The sequence below is a fragment of the Nesoenas mayeri genome (assembly GCF_963082525.1).
Source record: "Nesoenas mayeri genome assembly, chromosome: 24".
NCBI classification, from domain to species: Eukaryota; Metazoa; Chordata; class Aves; order Columbiformes; family Columbidae; genus Nesoenas; species Nesoenas mayeri.
This window is the reverse complement of record NC_137546.1, coordinates 4904847-4928790: the sequence shown is the minus strand read 5'-3', so window position 1 is coordinate 4928790 and position 23944 is coordinate 4904847. Positions and strand designations below refer to the sequence as shown.

Genomic DNA, 23944 nt, shown 5'->3' with positions numbered 1-23944 from the left:
GCAACGCGGCGCTGTTGCCCGTCGGGCGCGGGCGGCCCGGGCGGCAGGTGAGGCCGGGCCGGAGGGTCTGGAACTGTCTGTGTGCGCCGGGCTGTAGAGCCCGGGGCCAGGGCCTGGTTATGGGGCTGTGGAGGTGGGTTATAGGGTCTAAGCCTGGCTGCGGGGCTCGGTTTATGCAGTAGGGCCTGGCTGTGGGGCTGGGCTGGGCCACTGAGGGCTGTAGGGTCAGGGGTTTGGGGTGTCTGCCTTCCCACGCCCTGGTGTTACCAGGGCACAGCCCTCCCTGACTGCGGTTCTCCATCCCAACCCAAATATAAATGCGCCGTATTTAAAACAGCTCCTCGTGGTGAACCTCTAAGATGTATCATGCTGCAGCACTACAGACCCTTGCTTAGGTGGGTTCTGACATGGTATCTTTCTGGTTGGTTGATTAAGGCTTTTTACCATTTGAACTGTTGGTGATATCTAGTAAGTGTACCGATGCGCTCGGACATTCCTCTTCAGAGGGTGCAGCTTGTTGCCGTAGAGTTTAGTTGTTAGAGGCAGCACATGACAGGCACACACCCCCTCCTGCAGGCTCCCAGGAAACTCCCCTGTGTTACTTGGGCAGTGTGTCCCTGTCCGTAGCTCTGACAGGTGTCTCCAAGCAGCTTTGTCAGGACTCTGCCTTGGCTTTGCACCGCCTTGGTTTGCTGCTGAGTGTTTCCATTTCACAGCGGTGGAGGAGAAACCAAGAGTTAAGAAACACATCGACACATCACTGGAAAAAGGTTGTGGAACAACTACAGTGGCTGTTCCCTTCTGCTTGTTTGTTTTGGGTGTTGAGCAGCAGGCGAGTCCGATTTTATCATTACTAGAGAATGCCAAGTGATAAAAATCAACATTTTCTGCGCCTCCTTGACAAATCCTGCTACTCAAACCACAGAAAAGGAAGAGAAAGTGCGTGACCCTGTTGAATTTCTTCAAAATGTTGTTGTGAGGTTGTGGCCTGTTGATCTGCGCTTTTGGCCTGTTTTGTCCTGGTAAAGCATGAGTGGTCTGAGCTCAGCTTAAGTTGGGGAGCACACAGCAGAATATGGCTTCATCTTTAAAGGAGGTTAATGCTGATCTCTGTTACGCAGCTTTTGGTCACAGGAGAAGCCAGAATGGGTTTCTCTGTATTGAATCAGCCTTATTCAATCTCAAAGGTCTTCAGAGATTTTTAAAAAGTGAAGTACAGTCAGTCTTACCCAAAAGTTTGCAACGGGAGTTTAACCTTTCACTGCAGGAGCCACAAAAGGACCAGCTCTGTGCTTTGAAGTTCACTCATCTCCCATTTTCACTGAGTTTCTAGCTTCAGATAAAAAAATGTTTCTGTTCTTTCCATGAAAAAGTTTCTTCAAGTTGGGAAGGGCGCGACTTCCTGATGCTCTGGGTCATCTTTAAATGATTCCTGGCAAAGCCAGTGCTTATAAATACACATATCCCACCGTCTCTGACTCAGCCGCTACTGAACCGTAGGATTGCTGCCTGCCCACACAGCGATACGCCAGATTTATTGCTATTATTAGCTGTTATGGAGCATAGACGTGGGAGCTGTAGGGAAATGAAACTCTCTAGAAGCTTTTTGGCCAATTCCTGTAACTTTTCCCTCTGCTACCCCGTCCGCAGGTGCCTTGAGAAGCAATGGCCACAGCGGCTCTTCTGAACTTACCACCATCTCACCGCTCCTTCCCTTCCAGCACAGCAGCCGCTTTCTGGTGGACAAACACCCTCATCATGCACGTCACCCGGCCAAAGTCTGCCAAGGGACGCACGAGGCCGAGGTTGAGTTGCTCTCAGAGCGTGGAAGCTTGTCCTTACCGAGTGCCGCCTCCCCCGCCACCGGCAGCTCCCCACGAATTAGCGAACAGGCGGAGAGAATCGTCCACAAAACGGGGATTCCCGGCCAGCCATGTGTTTCCGGAGGAAATCCCAGGGCTCCTGCAGCAGGTGCCTTTGCGGAGCTGCTCTTCCCTCAACAAGTACAGGGTGCTCCCCTCCATCGGCTGCAGAGGCGCGGGGAGCGGCGCCATAGAAGCCGTAGCTGAACAGATCGACCAGCTGAAAGTGAGTTCGGGGCATGGGGATGCTCCAACAATCAAAAGTCTTTCTGGAGAACAAGAATCTGCCGGCGTGATGTCAGAAATCGATGGCCCTGATGAAGAAGGCTCACGTGTGCAGCGTCCCCTTGCAAATACAGGAAGGAAAATGAGACAAGTGAACCCTTCGATGTCAGCTTTAAGTTTGGAAGAGCCGCCGAAAAAAGAGTCACGCTTGCTGCTCGCTATTCGATCTCCCTCCGGTCAGAGATTTGAACATCATTTCAAGCCCACTGACAGTCTCCAGACCGTCCTTGCTGTGGCGGAACAGAAAACGGCAGCCAAATACAAACGCTGCAGCGTGGAAACAATGGAGGTGCCCCGGAGGAGTTTCTCCGACCTTACCAGGTCCCTCCATGACTGTGGGATTCTCCACAAATCCGTGCTGTGCATCCAACAGAAAGAGCAGCACGACGCTGATCTTTAGGCGCGTGGAGATGCCTCCAAGCCGCTCTGGGCTGTTGTGCTGAGTGGGATGTATTCCTCCTTCTAAAAACCTGAAATTCGGACGTTTTCTGGGCTGACTTCATCTTGCCATCATCCGAAAACTCCCTGTGAAGCAGATTTGTGTATACATGTCCAAATAGTGTTTCAGGTCTTTATACCTGCGACAGAAACTGCGTCTTTTTCCACATGTGCCATCACAAAATGTTCCCCGAGCGCCACCAGCCTTTGGCCTTCTTTTTTTTTTTGAAATTGCAGATTTCCTTCTTTGAAAACTGGAGTTTCCGGGACTTCTCGCCTTGTCCTTGTCTGTATTTCACAAAGGTGCCACTTCCCAGAGCAAATCCAGATGCAGAGGCACCTTTTGGGATGGTAGAAAGGGAACTGTTCTACTCTGGAGGGGCATCTTCAGTAGGTCATCAACATCCTAAAGCACCTTATTCTCGAGAGTGACTGACAAGGAAATGAAACCCCCGAAATATCTAGAAATAAGAGTAATAACACATTAATGGATTACTGTGAAGTATTAAGTTGTAAAATCGATGGTATTAGAGCTGTGAGGGCTCAGCTCTTTCTGGAATAACCTCAGTGCAGCTTTTAAGCGTGACTACGTCATCTTTCTAAGAACAAATAGTTCTTATTTTGGCTGTATTGGTAATCAGCAGGATTTTCTGCTTGGTTTTCTCTCTTTCATTCAGCTCGTGTGATCCATAGGTAAGAATAGAGGGATAGTTAAGACGTAATGTTACAAAATATTTCCATTTAACACCTTTACACTGAAATGAGTCCAAGAAAGCAAGTGTACATAAAAGAATTAATTGGATTTGATGGAGGAATTGGCTCAGGCAGTAAACCATACTTTGCTAAACCATAGTTTACTAAACCATCACTTAAAAATGGCTGTTTAATGGCAGGTTTTTGATAAATACAATGTGCTCGTGCTAAAAAAAAGAAGAATCTTATAGGTTTCTAATGCGGATTCTTCTGGTTCAAAGGCAGTAAGTCAATCCAGGCAAAAAATGCAACACTTGCCACAGAGCTGAGCTAGTGTTAATCATTTTGAGTTAAACCCAAGGGTATTTTAACCTCAGTTTAACTGCCAAAGCAAGACAGACCAGTGCAAAACCGGTGCCGGTGTTGATGGCGAGCGCAGCATCTCTTTCTACAGCAAGTGTTCGGAGAAACGGTCCCTGGTGAAATCTCGTTACCTCCTGCTGCAGGTGATGCTAATTGCACAGGAGCAATCCCAGCGTTTTCAGGGAGACCAGGACACCGCAAAATATGGGTGTCTTTAATCAAACCTCGCTGGGGAGCCAAGGATTTCGCTTCGTTTCAGGAACAGGAACCGTTTTCTGTGTTTCATTCAGTGTTAAGTGGTTAATTCCCTTCAGATTTTGTGTGTACTATGCTACTTCGCCATTTCTGAGTGTTTTCCTCCTGTGTGGTAACACAATCAATAAAAAACCTTTTAGGCCAAAACTTGAACTTCAAATGATTTTTGTGATCTGGAGGCTTGGCTGTCGCATCTCCCATTAAGTGAGAAATGCTGTTAATTGGATGGCAAATCCCTTGGGGATGGGGAGCTGCCCCACCAACCACCTTGCACGTGCCTCCCTGGGCTTTGTACCTCCATCCTGCATTCAATACAAGATCGCAGCAAAACCAAAAAGCAGCTCCAACCACGTGCAACGACCACCGCGCCGCTCTGAGAACAAACAGGTGCCGATGCTTTAAAAACCAGAGGAATAAAAGCAACTTGGATCAGTGGACAGCACTTCTCGTGCTGGAGGATGCTCCTCCTGAATATCTTCATTTAAGATAAAGCTGAATGAGTTTGGCGCTCTAACAAACTCACCCAAGGCTACAGCAGCTTCAAAAATGTGCATTTTAATGATTTGCCTTGTCTGAAAACCACGCTAAGTCTTGATATAGCACAATGCAGATCTCCCCATTTTTCTTCCCTTTAGAAATCTTGTGGGGACACAGGGTGGGTCTTGGCAGCAACTTTGCCCAGTGTGGCACAAGAAACACTGCGGGAAGGAAGAACAGGATTTACATGACCTCCTTTATCATGTAGTATCATTTAACAAGCTGCTTTGGGGGAAGCTTTTAAAAATCTCAGCATTAAATCAGGTGAAGTTGAGTCATGGGATGCTCCGAGAAGGTCAAAAATGGAAAACTCATCAGCACTCCAGGCTTGGAACATCCTTACCTAACGCTTTTAAACAACAACAAAGTATTTAAAGGAGAAGTAAGCGGAGGCATCGTTCAGTATGTGTTCTTTATTCCAATTAAAAGTACATTAGAAACAGCACACAGGACCAGCAGCAGTTTTCATGACAATTCAACCCAATACTCTGCTGTCACGAGGTCATTCTGCTGTACTAGGAAAGTAGGTGATTGAAACAAGTCTTCCACTCGACACGCAAGCACTCACTCACCTGCCACTTTAAATAGGTTTCCAACAGAATAAAAATAGATACACCCCAGAATACAAAAAGTTTAATTTTTTAACAGTTTTTTTTTTCACTAAAGCCTTTATACAAATTGATAAAAGGGTGCACAATTTCCTAAAATTTTAGGTACATTTTAAATGAGCCTTTTTTTACTTGGTAAAAGGATCCATGTTCCTGTCTTTGAACAGAATATGATGGCCAAAATTGCAAAGAAAATTTCCTAGTTAAATTTACAATTTATACATTTGTTTTGAAGTGATTCCTGCACTGAGTAGCAAGCCGATGGCTGCTCACGCGTGTCCCGTGGTTTATTTTCCCCAAAAAAGAACTGTGCACCCTAAAGATCTAGTTCAGGAGCCTCCTTTTCTCCTGGAAACCGGGCTGGGGGGGGGAACAACCCGCAGGCTTTCAGCTGTGCGCACGAGAATGGTCCCAACCCAACCAAAAACCCGAGCACAGAATTAAGCAAATCCTTCCTCCTCCGGTAAGGATCGCCCTGGGGCGAGGGACCGCCGACCTGTTTTGAGCACGATGGAAGTGGAGCGCTTCCCGTCTGCAATTTGGCTGAGCAATTTGAACTCAAAACTCTGGTACTGAAACATAATGTAACAAGTAAATTTGGTGTTCGAAAAGTTGTGGGTTTTTTTTTCTTCTTCTTTTTTTTTGGTCAATATAAGCTACTATCATGATTTTGATTTCTTTTACTCATCGGTGAAGCCCAGCAGCTCTGGACGTTATTCACGCCGAGCTTCACAGCAGCATCTTAGAACTGGCAGCACCTGCCTAAAGGTGACCGACCCCCACTCCAACATTAACATTAATTAGTACAGTTCCCTTCACGCTTCCCCTCCCTCCCCACCTACCCAAACCTTGGCGACGGTAAAGGCTTCAGATGAATTTCTAGAGCACATCAGCACCGCATTACGTACAGCGGCCTTTCTAACGAAGATAAATTAAAAGAAAATCCTGCCCAGCAAAAGCAACACGGCACCTGTGTTTGCGAGTATGAGCTACTGGAGACATCCTCAGGACAATTTACGTAAGGAAAAGCAGGGGAAATCCATCAGGAAGCCAGAAATGAGACTTAGAGAGCTCAGGGGAGCGCCAAAGAGAATGACATCCTATTTTGTACAAGTTGAGTTTTTAGCCAAAAAACAGCTGCCTTGTTTTGTGGTGTTATTTTTTTTTCTTATCTCCATCATATATCTGGCTGTTGAATTTTAACTGATCAGGTTCACGCTGAACTTTATTCCAATTAAAGGCAATAAAGCTTTTCTTTTAAAAAATTTGTTTCAGGTAATCACACATTGCCCATTTTTTGGCAAGTGGACTTCTTAGAATTCAAAAGAACTTCCCGTTTTAAGGCTAAACTAAGAAATTTTAAAAGCTTCTGTAAACATTTCTTCTTCCTCCCCATAGTTGCACAATTTGAAGTCCGACTGCAATTTTTCTTTTTAAATGAGGTAATTTTTGTGTACTTGTATCTTAACGAGTCCTTTTCGGGACTAGGCGCGAGGCGTGCCAATCTGAACGCGGATCCAATTGTAGTGGGAGAGCTTCCACAGCAGGGGACACACCAGTTCCAGCAGCTGTGCTTCAATTAGTTATCTTCTCTATTTCATCCAAGTCATCAGTATCCAGCTTGTTTATCTTTTTGTCTGGGAAAAGATGAGAAAATCAATCAGATTTCGTAACACAGAGAAGGGAAAGCTGCTCTTTTTAGCTGGTTTTGAGTTCAGCTTTAGCTGTGAAATGTTTGGTCAAGTTTTAAAACTACAACATAATTTTTTCCTTTATTAAAGGCACATCCAGTTATCGGAATCTTACCCATTATTTGAATCTTACCCATCTCTGAAACATCAATTTTAAGGACTATCCATCAAATAAACAACTTATTTCCGCTCCTACTATATGTCACAGTTCACAAGCCCAAATGACACAACACAAAACACTCATGTTCTCCTCTGTGATCGGTTTAAGGCTCAATAACAATCTGCTCAGTATACAGCTTGGCAAAATTCTGCAGAAATAACATCTAATTTGAGAGAAAGAAGAAAGTCTGAGGATACGTACTGAAATGTTCCTGGATTCTGTTGAGAATATTCATGCTGTGCTTGCTGTCCACCATGTTAATCGCCAACCCTCGCTTCCCAAAGCGACCCGTGCGCCCGATCCGGTGCAGATAAGTCTCGTTATCTGGATTTCCATCTTTATCCACAGGAAGGTCAAAATTGATAACAACAGAGACTTGCTCTACATCGATCCCTGATAACAAAAAGCATCAGATGACACAACTACAGTTAAACCCAGTACTTAACTGTTCTAGGATGTCAAATTGCAACACAAATTCCTACTGGAGTTCACTGTTTTTCGGATTTCTGCATTTCAGAACATGTTTATTTTAAAATAAACACTGAGGGTCAGCAGTAAAAGCCAAGCTCAGTGTCAGAGGCATAAAATTCTCCCAGGATGGACTTTTGCATTTCAGGCTACAAGAGGCCCACAAGGATTAATTCTGTTTGCCCACAGGCACCTTTAGATGCACAGACACAGTCAGAAATGACTTAAAACCCCCTAATTTGTCCAGATTGGAACACTTGAGGATGTGAATTCTTTCTGCAAATGGTGTATTATTGTAGGAATTGCTGCTTCGGCCCCGCTCTGCCGTGTCCTACCTCTGGCACAGACGTTTGTGGTCACCAGCACCTTTTCTTTGCCCTCTCGGAAACGCTCAATCACAGCAGCTCTCTGTTCCACCATCATCTCCCCGCTGAGCAATGCCACCTGATGGCCTTCCTTGGAGAGCTCCGCCGCCAGCCAGCCCGCCGTCTTCCGGGTCTAAAACACAAAGCCAGGCTTAAGGTTTAACAGTGTAAAGGAGGAACAAACCTCTCTGGGGTTGGGTGGAAGCTGCGCGGCTGCTCAGGTTTTCTGTCTCAAAAGGAAACGGCTCCTAAGAGCTGCACCCACCTGTTTGACTAAAAACTGCGTTCCTAGCTCTCATATCAGAAATAGGAAAATGTGCATCTGCCACCACAGGAACCCATAGAAAAAGAATGTGTTTCCTTGGTGCTCAGCTTTCACTCTATGTGGGATTACACACATACGCTAAAAACTCGTGAGCATTGTCAAGAAAATAAAAGTACTCAGGTTGGAAAATGGCAGGGTTAGAGCTGAATGTCACAGTGAAATGCAAGAGAGGCTCTACACAGTCTTGGTTTAAACAGTTGCCAATTATGATCATTTCCTGAGCTCCAATTATGTCTGATATTATTACATCTCGAGACAGTGTAAAAGCAGAAGAGTGCAGCACAATCCAAATACAGGTTTTATCTTGTCTGAGCTGGCTTTGTGGGGCTGTTCTGGTGCTGTCAGCACTGGGGTTTTTTATTATGAGTTATGGTGGCTTCCAGAAAAAAGCAGTTCCAGTATGATTCATAGCGAGACCCCAGAGGTTTATTACCAATTACCTGAGGGAAATGGACTCCCAGGAAAAATAACGTACCGGCTGCAGAATGACAAGACTTTCTCATCCCTCATTCTGCCCTATTTTTAATCCATTTTCCAACCTCAGGGTTTTGCTTGTGTTGTGTGTTTTGGTTTTTTGTCAGTAGTTCTGAGTAATACTTTGGTTTTGGAAAACTGTGCATTACTCTGATCTTTGCTTCAGAGGACTTCCAAAATAAAAATTACCCAGGAAAACAAACTAGCTGGTGCTATCGTGGCTCTCAAGATTTCACTCAAAGAGAGAGCCAGAAAAGCCAAAGAAAAGGACAATTCCCGTTCTCATTTTCTTTCTGAAAAGCACGCCTGCCAGGTTTTTAGCACCAGCAGACACTAATGGGGTTGTTAGGACTAACGTTCCCCAAAAGGACTCACGTGGCAGAAGATCATGGCCTGGGCAATGGTGATTGCGCCATAGATGTTACACAGAGCCTGGAACTTCTCGTCTCTGTTATTGCACAGAACGTAATACTGCTTAATCGTGTCCAGCGTCTCCTCCTCTCGCTTCAGTTTGATAATGTTTGGGTCAGGAACAACTTTTTGAGCAAACTTCCACACGGAATCCTCAAAAGTGGCTGAAAACAGAAGCATCTGGCAGTCCCTGGGGAGCATCCTGCAAGAGAGAGAGCAAAATGGGCAGGGTTCCCATGCAACGCCGTCACTCGCTGATATCCTGATGGGATTAAATGCTACGGGCAAAGCAGAACAATAACCTCAAAACCAGTTATTTCAGTGGCTGGGAAGACTAACGCTGATCTGAGCAACACCTGATCGTTCCCCCATGGACCACTGGCATCCAGCCCTGCATTCTGAAAAATGAATAAACCCTGCTCCAGGGACAGGCTTTTTATTCCGTAAGAAAATGAAACTGCTTGTCATCCCCTGACATTCCACTTCTATTAACCATCTGGATTAGAGCTAAATATATCATTTTAATCTTGTTGCTTTATCGGTGAAGATACCGGTCAAGAACCTAGTCCCGCTGTCCCTATGTTATGAAATGGCTATAACCAAAAGAAACAAAAATCACCTTGGGCAACGTACACAGAGTCCTTACCTCTGAATGCGGATGCTCTGGTCCTGATGGCCCTGGGTTGCTATCATCACGTCAGCCTCGTCCAAAACGAACACTTTGATTTTCTTGGGATCTATGAATTTGAGTTTGGAACACCAGTCCAGCACAGTGCCGGGTGTGCCGATCACGATCTGCTCAGAGATCTTCTGACCTCTCTCCACTGCCGGGACACAAAGGAAAGTTTTCCTAAGATGGCTGAGCAGACGCTGAAATGCGCTGCCCCTCTCCAAACCAGACTACTCCACCAGCTGATTATTCATTTTCTGTATTGCACCCAAAGAACATCATTGTCTCATTTATCAGCACTGTTTCACTTTACTCACATTTATTGCCTCGGACGGCGTAGGCAAGTTTCAGCTCCGGATAAAACTTTCCCATCTGTTCAATCACTTTTCCTGTTTGAAGTGCCAGCTCGTAGGTTGGGGAAAGGCACAAACACTGGAGGGACAGAGGGATAACGCATTTGAGATGACCAACGAGAGACAGGAACAGCATTTTTTAAGGAAAGAATTGTAGCCTTAATAACACTGCTCAAACATCTCAGGAGAAAACTGGGTTACAAAAGCCCCTTTCTGGGCATTCTCTGCTCTGTTATCACTGATACTTTCCATCGCAAATTCTACTGACTTAACCCCCTTCAGCTCTCAATATTTGTTGATTTAATTGCTCCTAGAATGATATCTCCCCCATTTAACTCCTCACAGTGCAACAGCATCCTGAGTGACGCACGGGAGGGACTGAATAGGACAAGTTGTGACCAAATTCCAAGTCTTTTGCATTAAAGGCACCTTATATAAACGGCATCACAGAGATGAGTTCATCAAGCTCTGAATTTAGTACTGAAGGTCTCGAGAAAGCCCAGCCCAGCTCTGCACCACCACAAAACCCCCCAAAACCAGTCACAGCCCAGAAACTTCACCTGTGGATACTTGTTCCCAGGTTCAACGCGACTGAGCATGGCCAGGACAAAGGCAGCCGTCTTGCCAGTACCGGACTGAGATTGTGCGATCAGGTTCTGTGGGCTGCAGAACACACAGCAGACGTGAGCTCAACCAGACAAACCACCCGGACAGCGTGTTCACGGGGTTGAATGACAAACAAAATGCAGCGAGTGGCATTTTAATACCTTTTAGATTTACCACTGCTCTGGACTGGTGCCTAATGGGGCAGAAGTTATCCTCTGCCCTCTACCAACATTCTCTTTCAGCTTGATGATGGAGATTGGGAAGGCAAACAGTGATTATCTGGCGGTACTTTTCCATTTTGCACATCTCCCCCTAGCGTCTTAACATTCCAGACATTTCAGCTCAGAGGAAAACCAGCCACGCAGGCACCGCAGCATCTCAGCTGCTCCCACCCCACCAGGATTTCTGGAGCTATGTGCCATTGCAGCCTTATTATTTTTCCCTACACCGACGAGGAAAATGGGATTCACCCCTGCTGAACGTCACGGTGCTGCGTGTTCAGTGCCAGCCCTAGGAAGAGGACAAATCCAGGGCTGCTGTCACAGTGTGTGACCACAGAAACACCGGGACAAGGCAACACTTTCACCCCATCGCCATCCTCCCCTGTGAAGCTCAGTAATAGTACATTGAATCTTTCAAATCCTTCCTATACTGGGCATAGGAATTATGTGTACATACGGTTCAGCAAGCATCATGGGCAAGGCGTTCTCTTGTATTTTAGACGGTCTGTTGAAGCCCATGGCATAGACTCCTTGCAAGAGCTGTGGCTTCCTGAAAACAGAAGAATTCTCATACCGTGACCTATTAAAGTACATTTGGTTTTCATTTGTGTACAAAAAGCTGAGAAAAACCCTTGCAAGCAGACCTAGAGCTGCCTCTTTCTAATCGCACCGGTGAAGCGACTACGATCAGTGCCTGGAAGCTACAAGTGACAGCGGAAAGTTAGCAAAAACCCCTTGGTTTGGTAAATCAGCCTTTCACATGGAAAATCGGCTGTCACAGCTCAGAGGCAAGTGCTGGGTTCTTGTTCTAAAGCAGCTTTCAGACAATCCTGGGAATCCCAGAGCAGAGAACATTAATCCCATCCTTTAGGCCAATCCCATTTCCTCAGCCATGGCTAATCTCAGCGCCAAAATTATCACTCCTTGAAGACCCAAATACAGGACCGAGCGACCTCAGTAGAGGAGGAACAGAGTGAAATGTAATATCGTGGAATCATTGCAAGGATTTCAGTAAGTCATGCTGGATTCTGTAAGACAAACTGACATCTTAACACCAGAGCGATCTTGTCGTAGCACACAAAACCGGCAAATGAGCGATAAGCTTAGTTTACTGTGACTACACCTGTAGTTATAACCCAGCGCTCAAACCGACGCGTGTCCTCAAATGCTTTTTCTCAAGGCAGCTTCCTCGTCTCAGCAGATACTTGTGTAGACAAGGAGATCCAAGAACAACCTAAAATTCAGGTTATGGTGCCAGCAAACTCTTAGCCGATGACCTCCCAGCGCTCACTGGAGTGCTCTCAGTGCTGCTCAGTAAGGGCTTTCCTTTCAACACAGGTTACAGGTTTCCTGCCCACCATTTTTCGCTGTTAAGAACTTCCTATTCAGCCCAACGTGCTTTTTAAAAATTGTATATTACTTTCAGACGACGGCTGGAACAAAAGCTCTTTGAAAATGTAACCTTGTGCTGCTCAGAAGCAAGGACGTACAAAGCCCAATGCTGCAACAGTTGCCAAGGATACATCAAGTCATAACAACAAAATGAAGACTCAATTAGTCTGGCTCCCCCCATCATTAACTCACTGGGACTGTATGGCTTTTGAAAGACAGGAATTAGTCTAACAGGCACTACAGGACCTCAGGGGTTTTTTTGTAGACGTTCAGCCACTACCATTAACAAAGTGAAACGACATCCTGACATTTCACAGCTCCCATTTCCCTGTGGAGCTTGCAAAAGAACAACAAAACCGAGATCATCAATATAACCAACAAGAGTCCCAACAGCACAGGCTCTTCAGCACATAAAAATATATATATAAAAATCTGTCATGCCTTAAATACAGCTATTGTCACTCAAAAGGTCCACCGGTAATGGTATTCAATACGAAGGGTCAGAAAATACCAACACTAGTAGTACATAAATCCAGTATCGCCAGCAGAGAAGACATAAGCTTTTCCCTTCGGACTATTCCCTGCTGTTGGACCTTCACAAATAACTCTCAGAGAAGAGGAACAGAAGACGGTTGTGTTCATTACTTCTGCCAGTAAAACAAATCTCATGTTTTCCAAAACACCGCCGTGCTGCTGGAACACGTGCTCCAAGCCTCCCACATCTGCTGGAGAACCAGTGGCCACATAACCACACCTCCGACACAGAAAAGGTCTCACTTTGATCACACACGAGTCTCACTGTACATTTGAAGACCAAAAGCCATACATTAAAATCCAAAATAGTGTTGCCAGAGCTGATTCTAGAAAGCGATGCTACCTCTATACAGACCAGGAATTAAAACAAGTTGTTTCAGGGGAAACCTTCACATAACACCAAGATAAAATAATTCCCCTTGCATTTAAATCATACAATAAATGATATGCCAATTTATTAATGACAAATTTGCAGTAACTTGAAAGAGAACCCTATGCACTTTTAAGCATTATCATCTATGCAGCCAGGAAATGTAACGGGACTTACAGTCGCAGCTCCTCAAAAGACTTCACGGAGTAGAGAGGGGACGTGGGATCCCTCTGCAGCACCTCCACTTGATTCGTCGTGTCCACCAAGTTACTGCGGATCAGCTTGTTCAGCAAGGACTGGGCAGCTCTGTCCTCTGTAGAAAAAGGAGGGAGGAGAAAAAGGAAAAGAAATAAAATCACGGCCTGTGTCAGGTGTTGCTCCCACTGAAATGCTGCATGACTGAGCCAGTCAAAGAGCACGAGATGCATCAAAATATTGAATTCTCTGTTAGAGAGCAATGGCATAAAAAAGCCAAAGCTTCCTGAGCGAGACTTCTGTCAGGATATCCCAGAGATTCCCGTTTCATATCCAAGAAGACAAAGCAAAGCAAGCAAGACCTTAACAGATACAGAACTCTGCTTATTTAAGATATTATAGCTTAGCTTCTGCCTGGCAGGTGGGACAGGGTTGAAAACCTCTTAAACCTCACTATTATCTGACATGTGGGCAGCCACTTTTCTGTTTGTTTGTTTTCTTTTTAAGGGAAGTTTGAGGACAAACGGTACTTTGAAAGATCCCAGGGCTGAAACACAGCAAGGCCTGAGGATCAGCGAGATCGAAACTGCTGTGCTTTGGGGTCTTACTAATAAATCTGTTTTCTGAAGGCACCTTCTGAAGGATTTAGAGCCGTTACCCACCTCTTAACAGCCATTTCACACAAGCAACGTGTTGGTTGCTACAGGAATTCCAGCTCCAGGTTCTCCAACCGCTCCTGTATCCCATCCTGCCCTTGAGGACACTGCTATTCCCTTATTTCTCTCCACTCTAATCCACGACTCTCCCAACTTTTTACAGGCTTTAAAAACATTACGGAGGAAGGACAATGTCTGATAATTAAGTCCTTGGGGCAGGAGACAAGATCATCCATCCTGAGACATAAGGCAGACTCACTTAAATACATATAAAATTAATTTTCTTCAAAACTTTTCTTGCCAAAGCGTTTTTCAAGGTGGCACTTACCCTTCTCCTCATCCTCCGTCTTCTCTACGTTGTCATCCGCCTTGATGACAGCACCTTAATTAAACACAGACATTTTTGGGGGGGTCAGGCCTCAGAAGCAGCCCACACTCACCACATTTTACCTATTTAATACTGTGGGAAAAGCTACAAACCAGCTCATTTTCCTGTTGAGAACTCTGTTCTATCAGCGCGCAAAACAAACCCAAGTTACCGCGTGCTCTGTCCGGCCAAACTGCAGTTTATCAACCACACCAACAAATTTTTGCCCGCAAAGCTCCTTGAATACAGCAAAACACGACTGAAAACAAGCACGCGAGCCAGATATTTAGTCTACGCCGCTGTTTAATCCCAGCTTTATGTTTCAGCAGCAGCGTTCCAAAGCCCACGGGAAAACATCGCGCCCTTTGTAGGACCATTTCAGCGGCTGTAACTCACCGTTGGCATCTGGTTTGGTTTTCTCGTCTTTCAGGTGTAAACTGCTCAACTGCAAGTGAGGAAAAACACAAAATCAGAGTAATTCAAAGGCTGCCACACCAGCATTTTACTACTGGCCGGGAAAACCGGCGCTTTCACCAAGGTTTCCAGATTTTACCTTTATTGCACAGTGAAAATCTGTGCTCTTGTTTTCAAGAGTTTTAAAACAAATATCACTTTTTCTCAAGTGTAAGGGTGATGGGGAGAAGGGGGTTGTTTTCTGGCCCTGTATCTCTGCTCTGTAATAGTTCATCTTGACTGGAAATGAGAGAAAAATGTACATTCCAGGATGGAAACTGGAGCCAAGGGCCGTCCCAAAATGCGTTGGTTTTACCCCAGAAATACGACAGGGAGAGCCCTGAGGGTCTCACTGCACGTCCAGGGGCTGAGTTCATGCTCTCCATGCTACAGGGCAGCACTTGAGCATCACAGGAAAATAAGAATACCCACCGCCTTAAAAAAATATAGATCTTGTCACCAAAAATTGAGAGAAAATGGATATTTTTGGCCTCTGGATGAATACTTGAATGCTCAGTGATGTGTTCTAAAGCGGGGCTGTGTCTGGACATGGGGTGAGGGGAAGGACAGGGGCCTCCCTGCCCTTTGGAGAATCAGAAAATGAAAAGAAGGGGGAATTATCTTTTTAAAAATAGGAAGAAAGGGGTTTTTTTTACAACTAAAGAAAGACTTTAGGCCCAGGGACACCCCGAAGCGATGCTGCCACCAGGGCCCCGGGCGAAAGGGAAGGACAGGGCCCTCCCTACCCCTTGGATGCGACAGAAAATGAGGAGAAAAGGGGTTTATTTCGGCGCTCGCTGTTTCCTGTGAGGGGGCGGAGGCGGCAGCGCAGCCCCGGAACCCGCGCCCCAGGCCGGGCCCCCCGGCCACCCCCGCTCCCCACTCACCGACTCGGCCGCCGCCTCCTGCTCGTCCACGGCCAGTGCCCAGGAGTCGGTGGCCATGGCCGGGCCGGGGGGTCGGTGGCACCGGGGCTCACCGGGAGCAGCCGCAATGGCGCCGAGCGCGGGGATCGCGCCTGCGCCGCCCGCAGTCACCGCCCCGGCCCGGCGGGAACCGCGGCCGCGGAATCGGCGTTCCGGGAGCGGCGCGTTCCGGGGCCACGAAGCGCTGGTTAATAGGGGGTGCTGGGCCGGTGCTGGAGCGAGTGGAGAGAAGGGAACGGAGCTGGGGAGGGGCTGGAGCACAAAGTGATGGAGCGGCTGAGGGACCTGGGGGTTCAGCTGGAGAACAGGAGCTGAGGGGAGACCTTCTGATCTCTGAACTGCCTGAAAGGAGCTTGGAGCCAGGGGGGTCGGGCTCTGCTCCCCAGGAACAAGCGCCAGGAGCAGAGGAAACGGCCTCAAGTTGCGCCAGGGGAGGTTGAGGTTGGATGTGGGAACAATTTCTTCCCCAAAGGGCTGTGGGGCATTGGAACAGGCTGCCCAGGGCAGTGCTGGAGTCACCATCCCTGGAGGGCTGGACAGACGGACATGAGGTTCTCAAGGGTGGGTTATGGTTGGACTTGATGGTCTCGAGGAGCCTTTCCAACCAAAATGATTCAGTGACGGGGTGGACTCAATTAAAACACAGCACAAAGGTGACACAAGCTCTGTCACCTCTCACCATCACTCCAAGACACAACCAGGGGATGCACAGAAACCCTCCAGCCCCCACCTTGTGCAGGTTCTCCTTGTACTCGCTGCTCGGCTCCCGTCCCAGCGCCACCATCATCACTTTGTTCTTCCCGAAGAAGATCCTGGGGGTAGTGTCAAGGTTGGGTTAACGGTTGGACTCCATCATCTTGAGGGTCTTTTCCAACCAAAACAATTGTGTGATTCTATGGTGTGGGGCCTGGACCCCTGTGTGGTGTGGGGCTGTGACATTTGTGAAGGAATTGCAGCTCTTTCTGTCTCCGAAACAGAGATTTAGGTGAAAAAACAAGTTTGTAGAATGAGTCACAGAGGTGTTGAAGTGGCAGGAACATGGAAGAGTCGTTTTAGTCCCGCCTCTTGCTGGAGGGCAGGAGCCGGCTTAGACTCAACATCAAACCTGGTCTTTAAAGCCCCTGGAATAAAGGTGAGAAGAAGGGGAAGCAGAAATGAAAGATGTGTGGGAAGAGCCTGCGGGATTTCCTCGCTGGGCTGTCATTCCCTGCTCGGCATCTGTGCTTCCTTGAACCTTGCGTGGAAGGAACAGCCCTCAAGGAGGGTTTTAATTTGTATTTTTATGATATGCGGCAAGACTAGTAAAATGGCCAAGCCCGTAGGCGTCAGCCAGAAGTTCCCTGGTGATGGTGACTTCCTCATCTCAATACTCACCCTCCAGTTTAATGAAGACACGGAACCACTTTCTTTGCTCCCACAGCCTGAAACTTTCTATCTGAGCTGTTATTTCTTTTTGTGCACCAGAAATCTTGTCCAGACCTCATGCAGTTTTGCTGCTCTTGGTGCATTAACCCAGGCAGGACCGGACCCTTCACTATTGCATTTCTCTGTGATTTTTTAACTTTTTCCTTCCAACTAAAACCTGTGATTATCCAGTATTATTGTCTATTGCTTTCCCCCATCCATCTAATTCCTTTTCAGAGGTGAGAGGGTTGGGATCCCCCTTCCCAGCCACACATGGGAGCTTTGGCATCTGACAGTTTTGTTTGCAGAGGTGACATCACGGCTTTTCTTTCCATGGCAACTCGTCGTGGCACCCAGGAGGATGCTGAACGCAGGAGCCGAATGTGAGGGGATTTTCAATGGGAACAGAGCAGGCAGCCGAAAGCGAGTCTGAGGCATTAATTAATTAATTAGGGTAAAAATAAAAAGGAATATGAGAAGTCCCAGAGGCAAATGGGCACTTTAGGCACAGAAAGAAAGAGATGCTCGTGCTTCCCAGTGTAATGTTTTCTTGCAGGGACACACACCTCCCGTGGGAGTTGTCATGGGGATTAGACCCATTTTAGAGCTGGGGAAATCAAGGCACAGGGAACGAGAACTGCCCGTGGTCAGGCAGATCCCTCCAAACCCTCCTTTCTAATCCTCTCCCTCAGCTGCCATAATTTCTGGGGATTTTCAAGGATCTGGGGACTGTTGGAGGCACAAGCGGCTCTTTTGTGTTGTGTCTTCTGTACATGAAAAGACTCTTCTCCCTCGGGGGTGGGTTCTCAGTGCGTGTGCTCAGCCACCCGCACAGGGTCCTTGATTTTGCTGGAGATTCTGCTGCCCTATAATGAAATATATATTATTTCATATCATAGAATCATAGAATCATTTTGGTTGGAAGGGACCCTCAAGATCAAGTCCAACAGGTAACCCAGCACTGTCACTAAACCATGTCCCTAAGAACATTTCATTTAAAACATGAAATAAACATTTGGATTAATTTAACATAAAATAAATGCTTCATTCCCCTCCCCGGTGGGTGTTGGCTGTGCTGGAACTAAAGCTCTTGGCAGGGCAGATGTTGCACTTTGGAATTTCATTGGAATTAACAGTGGTTCTTACCCACCAAATAGGCGCTTTGTCCGCACACGTCCCTGCTGAGCTGCACGTTATCCTTTTTTACCATCACCATCTCCCAACAAGGCGATTTAGTTTGTTTTTCCCACAGCATTCCAGCATGAGGAAAACTGCATTTACACACAGAGATAATGAGAAGTGCTCAGCGCTCTCCATCTACCAGGAGATTTTGTTTAGGATTGGTCTTTTTTTGGTCTTTTTAAACGTTTTTATCATGCCCAAACCTCCCATTGACGCAGGCTGTGAGCAAACACCAGAGCACTGAGCTCATGTACTCGTGTAATATTGAAGCGTGAGTGAGCTGAATAATGAGAGGGCTGGGAAATCCTGTCCTCTGCTTGGCCACCGCCTGCTGGATGCCCTTGAACTTGTCCCTAACTCACCTGAGCAAGTCCCAGTCATGAAACAGGACTGGAAATACTCCTCTGCGGCACCTCACTGTTTAGAGATGCTGCACACCACCAGTTATTATCAAACCCTGGGTGAGTAAAGCCATGAGACGGGACTTTGGTGAGCTCAAAGTCTATTTTTAGCTTGTCCTCTCCTCAAATCCGTGTCTCATTTATGTCCCTGCTGCAGCACATCTGACTTCTGAGCTGCTGCCACCTGGGAGGAGGTGGCTCTTATTGATGTTGGGGTTCATAGAATCAGAATCACAGACTAGTTTGTGTTGAAGGGACCTTCCCAGCTCCCCCAGTGCCCCCCCTGCCATGACCAGGGACATCTTCACCAGCTCAGGGTGCTCAGAGCCCCGTCCAGCCTGGCCTGGGATGTCTCCAGGGATGGTTCATCCACCACCTCTCTGGCCAACCTGGGCCAGTCTCTCACCACCCTCAAGGCCAACAATTTCTTCCTCGTGTCCAGACTGAATCTCCCTTTTAGTTTAAAACCATCACCCCTTGTCCTGTCGCAGCGGACCCTGCTAAAAAGTCTGTCCCCATCTTTCTCATTGGCCCCTTTTTAGTACAGAAAGGCTGCAATAAGGTGTCCCTGGAGCTTCTCTTCTCCAGCTGGACACCCCCAGGCATGGCCAAGCTGGAGAGGATGAGGAGGAACAAAGACCCTTGTGAGCTGCACTGTTGAACATGACACTGATGCCCTTGGCGATGCAGCCTCACCTTCAGCACCATTTCTTCCCCCTAAAACACCTCTGGTTCGGTTCTCCCAAGGTCTCACATCTGCCTCAGCCTCCATGTCCAATCCCTCTCTGTTTTACAAATGAATATTCCCCAGCCACCAGATCTGTTGGTACAAATCCCAGGATTTTTCCTGACATATGTTATTTTCTTTGTAGGAGCCAAAAGCCATAGTAAGCAAACATTTTACCAGGCACTGGAAACACGGCACGTGGGCTTCTCCATGGCTGACTTATTTGTCTAGCAAGAACCATAAATTCTCAGGCTTCAGGGCTTAAATCAGCCCCTGGGAGCTGGGCTTAAATCAGCCCCTGAGAGCTGGGCTTAAGGAAAAGACTCTTGACTGGGTGTCTGCTCGTGGAGTTTCTTGCCATTTCCCCTAAGGCACGTCCTCCTTGGTGAAGATACGATGGTTCATTAGGGACATCGTACATCTGGTCACCCCGGTTCTCCTACGACACGGACGTGCCGCTTAGAGACGAGGAAGTGCAAGAAAATGCTGTGGGTTCATCTGAATGCAGACAGAAAGGGGCACACGGAGGAGATGTTTTGTCACAGAGCCCGGTGGGTGAGTTGAGGTGCTTGATCTGCCAGTGGATTTACTGGTGAGACACAAACCAGACAGATTTGCAGGTGGATCCGCATCTCTGCGTAGGACGAGGTGGGGCAAAAATCCTCTGTCCCACTGCAGGTCCCTTCTGCGCTGGAGAGCTTTCCCTCTCGAGGGAGACGGTGATATTTTCCGTGCTAGCGAGCTGCCTGGCAGCAGCAGCACCTTTCACACCGAATTTAGGTAGCAGCAAGGAGGAGCTTTACGCATCTGCGTGCTCTGAGCCAGGCCCTTCCTGCTGCCTCAGTTTCCCCTGTCATCTACATGTCGTTTTTCTTGTGTATAGATGTAAACTGCTTGGGACAGGGACCATATTCCGCACAAGCACATCCCGCTGTGACAGCATCGCTCCCCTTTGCCCGTGGGGAGGGTCCCCTTCAGACCGAGGGGCTTTGGGAGGAAAGGCTGGATGAGCAGAGAAGACAACAACAAGGGGGAAAAGAGGGGAGATCTGGCCTAGGGTTGCAGAAAATCCGGATTTTGGGGGGCTTTAGGATGCTTTCCTGTTTTTAAAAGAGGAAGAGGAGGACAGAAGTGAGAGGTGATGGGTTTTCCAGCAGCTGCTGCAGAAAATCTCACTCCGAGGAGGCAAGTCGTGGTGATGGGTTAGAAGAGTTTGTATCCCCCATTCTCTGCCAACTCGCCCACCCCAAGGGCATCTCCTCTGCCCCAGGGGCGGCTTCGCCCCTCGGCCCTTCCCCAGGAGCAGGAGAGGAGGAGGCGGAGGAGCCAGCGGTGTGTGTACAGGGTGATTGTCATGGTTACCTCCCTGACAAAACAAATGGCTCCACTTAATGATGGTCACCCAAACAGCTCCGCAAAGTGCGCGGTCAGCAGCGGAGAGCTGGCTGCTCGCTCCGGGAACCCAAAAATCCTCCCTGGCTCCTGGGCAGAGCTTCGGCACGGGGGGGCACGTGTTGCTGCGGCTGGGTAGGTAACCCCCTTCCCCACCCCGGACCCCATGGACCACCCCAGCATCCCTGGAAGCCCCAGCATCCCTAGCAGCCCCTGCATCCCTGGCAGCCCCAGCATCCCCCGCCTGATGCAGAGGTCCCAAGGGGGGGACACAAATGCCACAGGTCGCTGAGGTGGCTGTTGTGCAGTGCTCCCCACCCCAAGCCCTGGCGCTTGCTCTCTCTCCCTCCTTTCTTTTTTTTTTTCCCATCTCTCTCCTTATCTCCGTCTCTCGGTGTCTTTCAGAGACAAAAGCAGTCTGAAGCCGTGCCTGCTGCCTTCGGGATTTCTCCTGCCCCCCCAAAACTCAGCTGCGGGCAGTTGCAGGGACGGGCAGGAGTGGGTGAAGTTGCTCCATCCCCCCCCATCCCTTTCCTCCTCCTCTTCCTCCTCCTCTCTCTTCTTCCAGGAAAGGTAAGAAAAAAAGCAGTGGCTACTCTCCAGTTGCTCCCGCACATTTTTCGCAGGCTGGGCTGTGTGTGCTCTGCAGGGGTGTGTGTCTGTGTGTCTGTCTGTGCGTGTGTGTGTGTGTGCGGGCTGTTACTTCCCCAGGCTGTGCACAATCTCAGCACAAAGCCGCTCTGTGAAAAAAATCCTTGTCATAATATTTCTGCAGGCACAAGCCCACACTTTGCAAGCTGCTGCTTCCCTGCCTTGCCTTTTTTTTTTTCCAGCTGGATGATGAGCCCCTGAGCATCCCTCTCCTCCTCAGAATTTTACAGACATTCATAGCGACTGCCTTCATCTCCCTGCAGGCAAGGGACAGGGAAAGCAAAGGATGGGGGGGACAGTCCTGGGGGTGACGGGCTTTTGCTGTCTTGAGCAGCCGGGTGGGATATCCCAGCCCTTCCTTGGGGAAGGAAGGAGGACTCTAAGCCCCCTAGAAGGGTGAAAACACCAAGGACCTGGGTTGCAATCACTTGGCTGGTGCAGGACAGGGGTGGATTGAGAAGGGCTGTGCTCTCTTGGGTCCCCAGCGTATCTCTGGACGTGTCCCAGGCATGGGGTGGCTCTGTGGCATGTTTAGCCCAGCCGAAGGGTGTCTGGGCTAAAAATTCCCTCTCTGGCTCAGCCCAGAGATCTCCCACGCAGCCCAGCAAAGCAGGGGTTAACTAAACCCTGTATCATAAATGCTCTCTGCCCAGTGTTGTGATTGACGGCTCTAGAAACAGGAATTGTGGTCCTTGAGACCCAGCTCTGGAGCAGGACTGACAGCCCAAGGCACCTGCCGGGGGTGTGATTGACAGTCCCCAAAATCTGGTTGTCAATCACGCCTCAACCTGGCGCCACATCACCCCGGGAAGGGGCAGCCAGGTTGCATTTTCTGGGTGCCCTCTCAGCAGGGTGCTCCCCCCAGTCTCCATACCCAAGGCCTTGGGGTGCACTGTCCTAAAGGGACATGTCCCTCTGTCCCATTGTCACCGTGGGGTACCCCCGTTGCCCCCCACAGCAGCTCTGGGGTGAAGCACAGCAGCTGTTTTGCTGCTTTTCCCAGCAGATGGGACACCCAGCGCTTGTGTTTTGAGACAGGAAAACAGCTCCTGGAGCTTTTCATGAGAGGTTCCCACATGGTGGATCCGCATCTCTTCCAGGACGTGCTGCACTCAACCAGCAAATTCTCTCCTCCCTGCCCTGTGCAGGGGCTCAGAAAAGCCAGCTTGGACAGGAGAGGGCTGCGTGTGCTGTTTCAGACCCTATTTGTTCCTATTACTTACTAGAAATATTTTGTGGGGAACAATCCCTGTCCCCTGGTGAGGCTTGAGCCCTGTGTTTGGGAGAGAGGGGCCGGAGGGGTCCCACTTGTCTTAGGTATGTCCTGTGGCTGATGTGGGGTGAAGTCATGGGGTCCTCCAGCTGAGCTGCCGCTGTGAACTGGGGGGAAGACACCAAAGTGTGGCTCTACCTGAGAGCCCCAAAAGCTTTTTGGGAAGCGTAGGGCTTCTCCTGCCTAGGTTCTACAAACAGATGGGAATTTGCTTCCACGTGTATGCAGCTGAGCAGGTGCTGGAGATGGTGATGAAGGGGTTTGGGGTGACAGTTGAGAGAAGGGAATGGAGCTGGTGAGGGGCTGGAGCACAATGTGATGGAGCGGCTGAGGGACCTGGGGGATTCAGCTGGAGAACAGGAGCTGAGGGGAGACCTTCTGATCTCTGAACTGCCTGAAAGGAGCTTGGAGCCAGGGGGGTCGGGCTCTGCTCCCCAGGAACAAGCGCCAGGAGCAGAGGAAACGGCCTCAAGTTGCGCCCGGGGAGGCTGAGGTTGGATGTGGGAACAATTTCTTCCCCAAAGGGCTGTGGGGCATTGGAACAGGCTGCCCAGGGCAGTGCTGGAGTCACCATCCCTGGAGGGTTGGACAGATGGAGATGAGGTTCTCAGGACATGTGGCAGTGCCAGGGGTGGAATAACAGTTGGACTCGATAATCTTGAGGGGCTTTTCCAACCAAAATGATTGTATGATTCTATCACAGGCACCCTGCCAGCGGCCGGGGTGGTCTGTCTGTCCAGGGCTGTACATCTGCCCGTCCCCGCCAGGCACGCCGGCTGTAATCATCCTGGCAAGCCACTGGATGTCAGTGTTGATTGATACAGATGAAGTGGAAGGAATATTTTTACCCAGCTGCTGAAAAAACAAGTCACCCCTGAGCAGTGTGGCTGTCACCCAGGTCTGGCTTGGATCTGGAGGTGACATTTCCCAGGGAACCCAGTTGGGGCCGGTGAGAGGATACAGCAGGGGGGTGCAGCGATTCGGCAGCCCCTGTCACAAATTGTGGCACCAGCGTTGGTTTTCACACAGCGGCATTTGTGTTTGGGGGGAGCAAAAGCAACGGGGGATGCCAATGGACACTGGGGCCAGGTGGGGCTGTGCCGCCCTTTTATCCCAGCTGCCAAGTCTGATTTGGGTCTTACTGGCCCATTGTTGGCTGTGGGTGCCAGGGATGCTGTGGTGGTGACACTACTGGGACCCTAACCTGCTTTTGGGAGCTGGGCTATGTGCTCATGT

The 23944-nt window shown here is 48.6% G+C and overlaps 2 protein-coding genes across 3 annotated transcripts; one reads left to right on the top strand and one right to left on the bottom strand.

The window, feature by feature from the left end:
- On the top strand, window positions 1-3077 carry UBXN10 (UBX domain protein 10). Of its 2 annotated transcripts, none has more exons than XM_080358845.1 (2): window positions 1-47; window positions 1651-3077. In XM_080358845.1, the coding sequence occupies exon 2, from the start codon at window positions 1666-1668 to the stop codon at window positions 2545-2547; it is 882 nt and encodes a 293-aa protein (XP_080214971.1). In that variant the 5' UTR covers window positions 1-47; window positions 1651-1665; the 3' UTR covers window positions 2548-3077. The 2 variants fall into 2 exon arrangements, with proteins under 2 accessions (XP_080214971.1, XP_080214972.1); XM_080358846.1 differs by having other exon boundaries at window positions 44-133.
- A 1751-nt stretch (window positions 3078-4828) lies between these two features.
- Window positions 4829-15788, bottom strand: LOC308049269 (ATP-dependent RNA helicase DDX19B). The gene is made up of 12 exons (XM_080358812.1): window positions 15640-15788; window positions 14696-14744; window positions 14261-14314; window positions 13259-13394; window positions 11243-11335; window positions 10519-10621; window positions 9923-10037; window positions 9582-9759; window positions 8900-9137; window positions 7696-7858; window positions 7094-7285; window positions 4829-6678 (listed from the first exon to the last, which is right to left on the bottom strand). The coding sequence occupies exons 1-12, from the start codon at window positions 15694-15696 to the stop codon at window positions 6617-6619; spliced, it is 1440 nt and encodes a 479-aa protein (XP_080214938.1). The 5' UTR covers window positions 15697-15788; the 3' UTR covers window positions 4829-6616.
- Between the last annotated feature and the right edge of the window lie 8156 nt (window positions 15789-23944).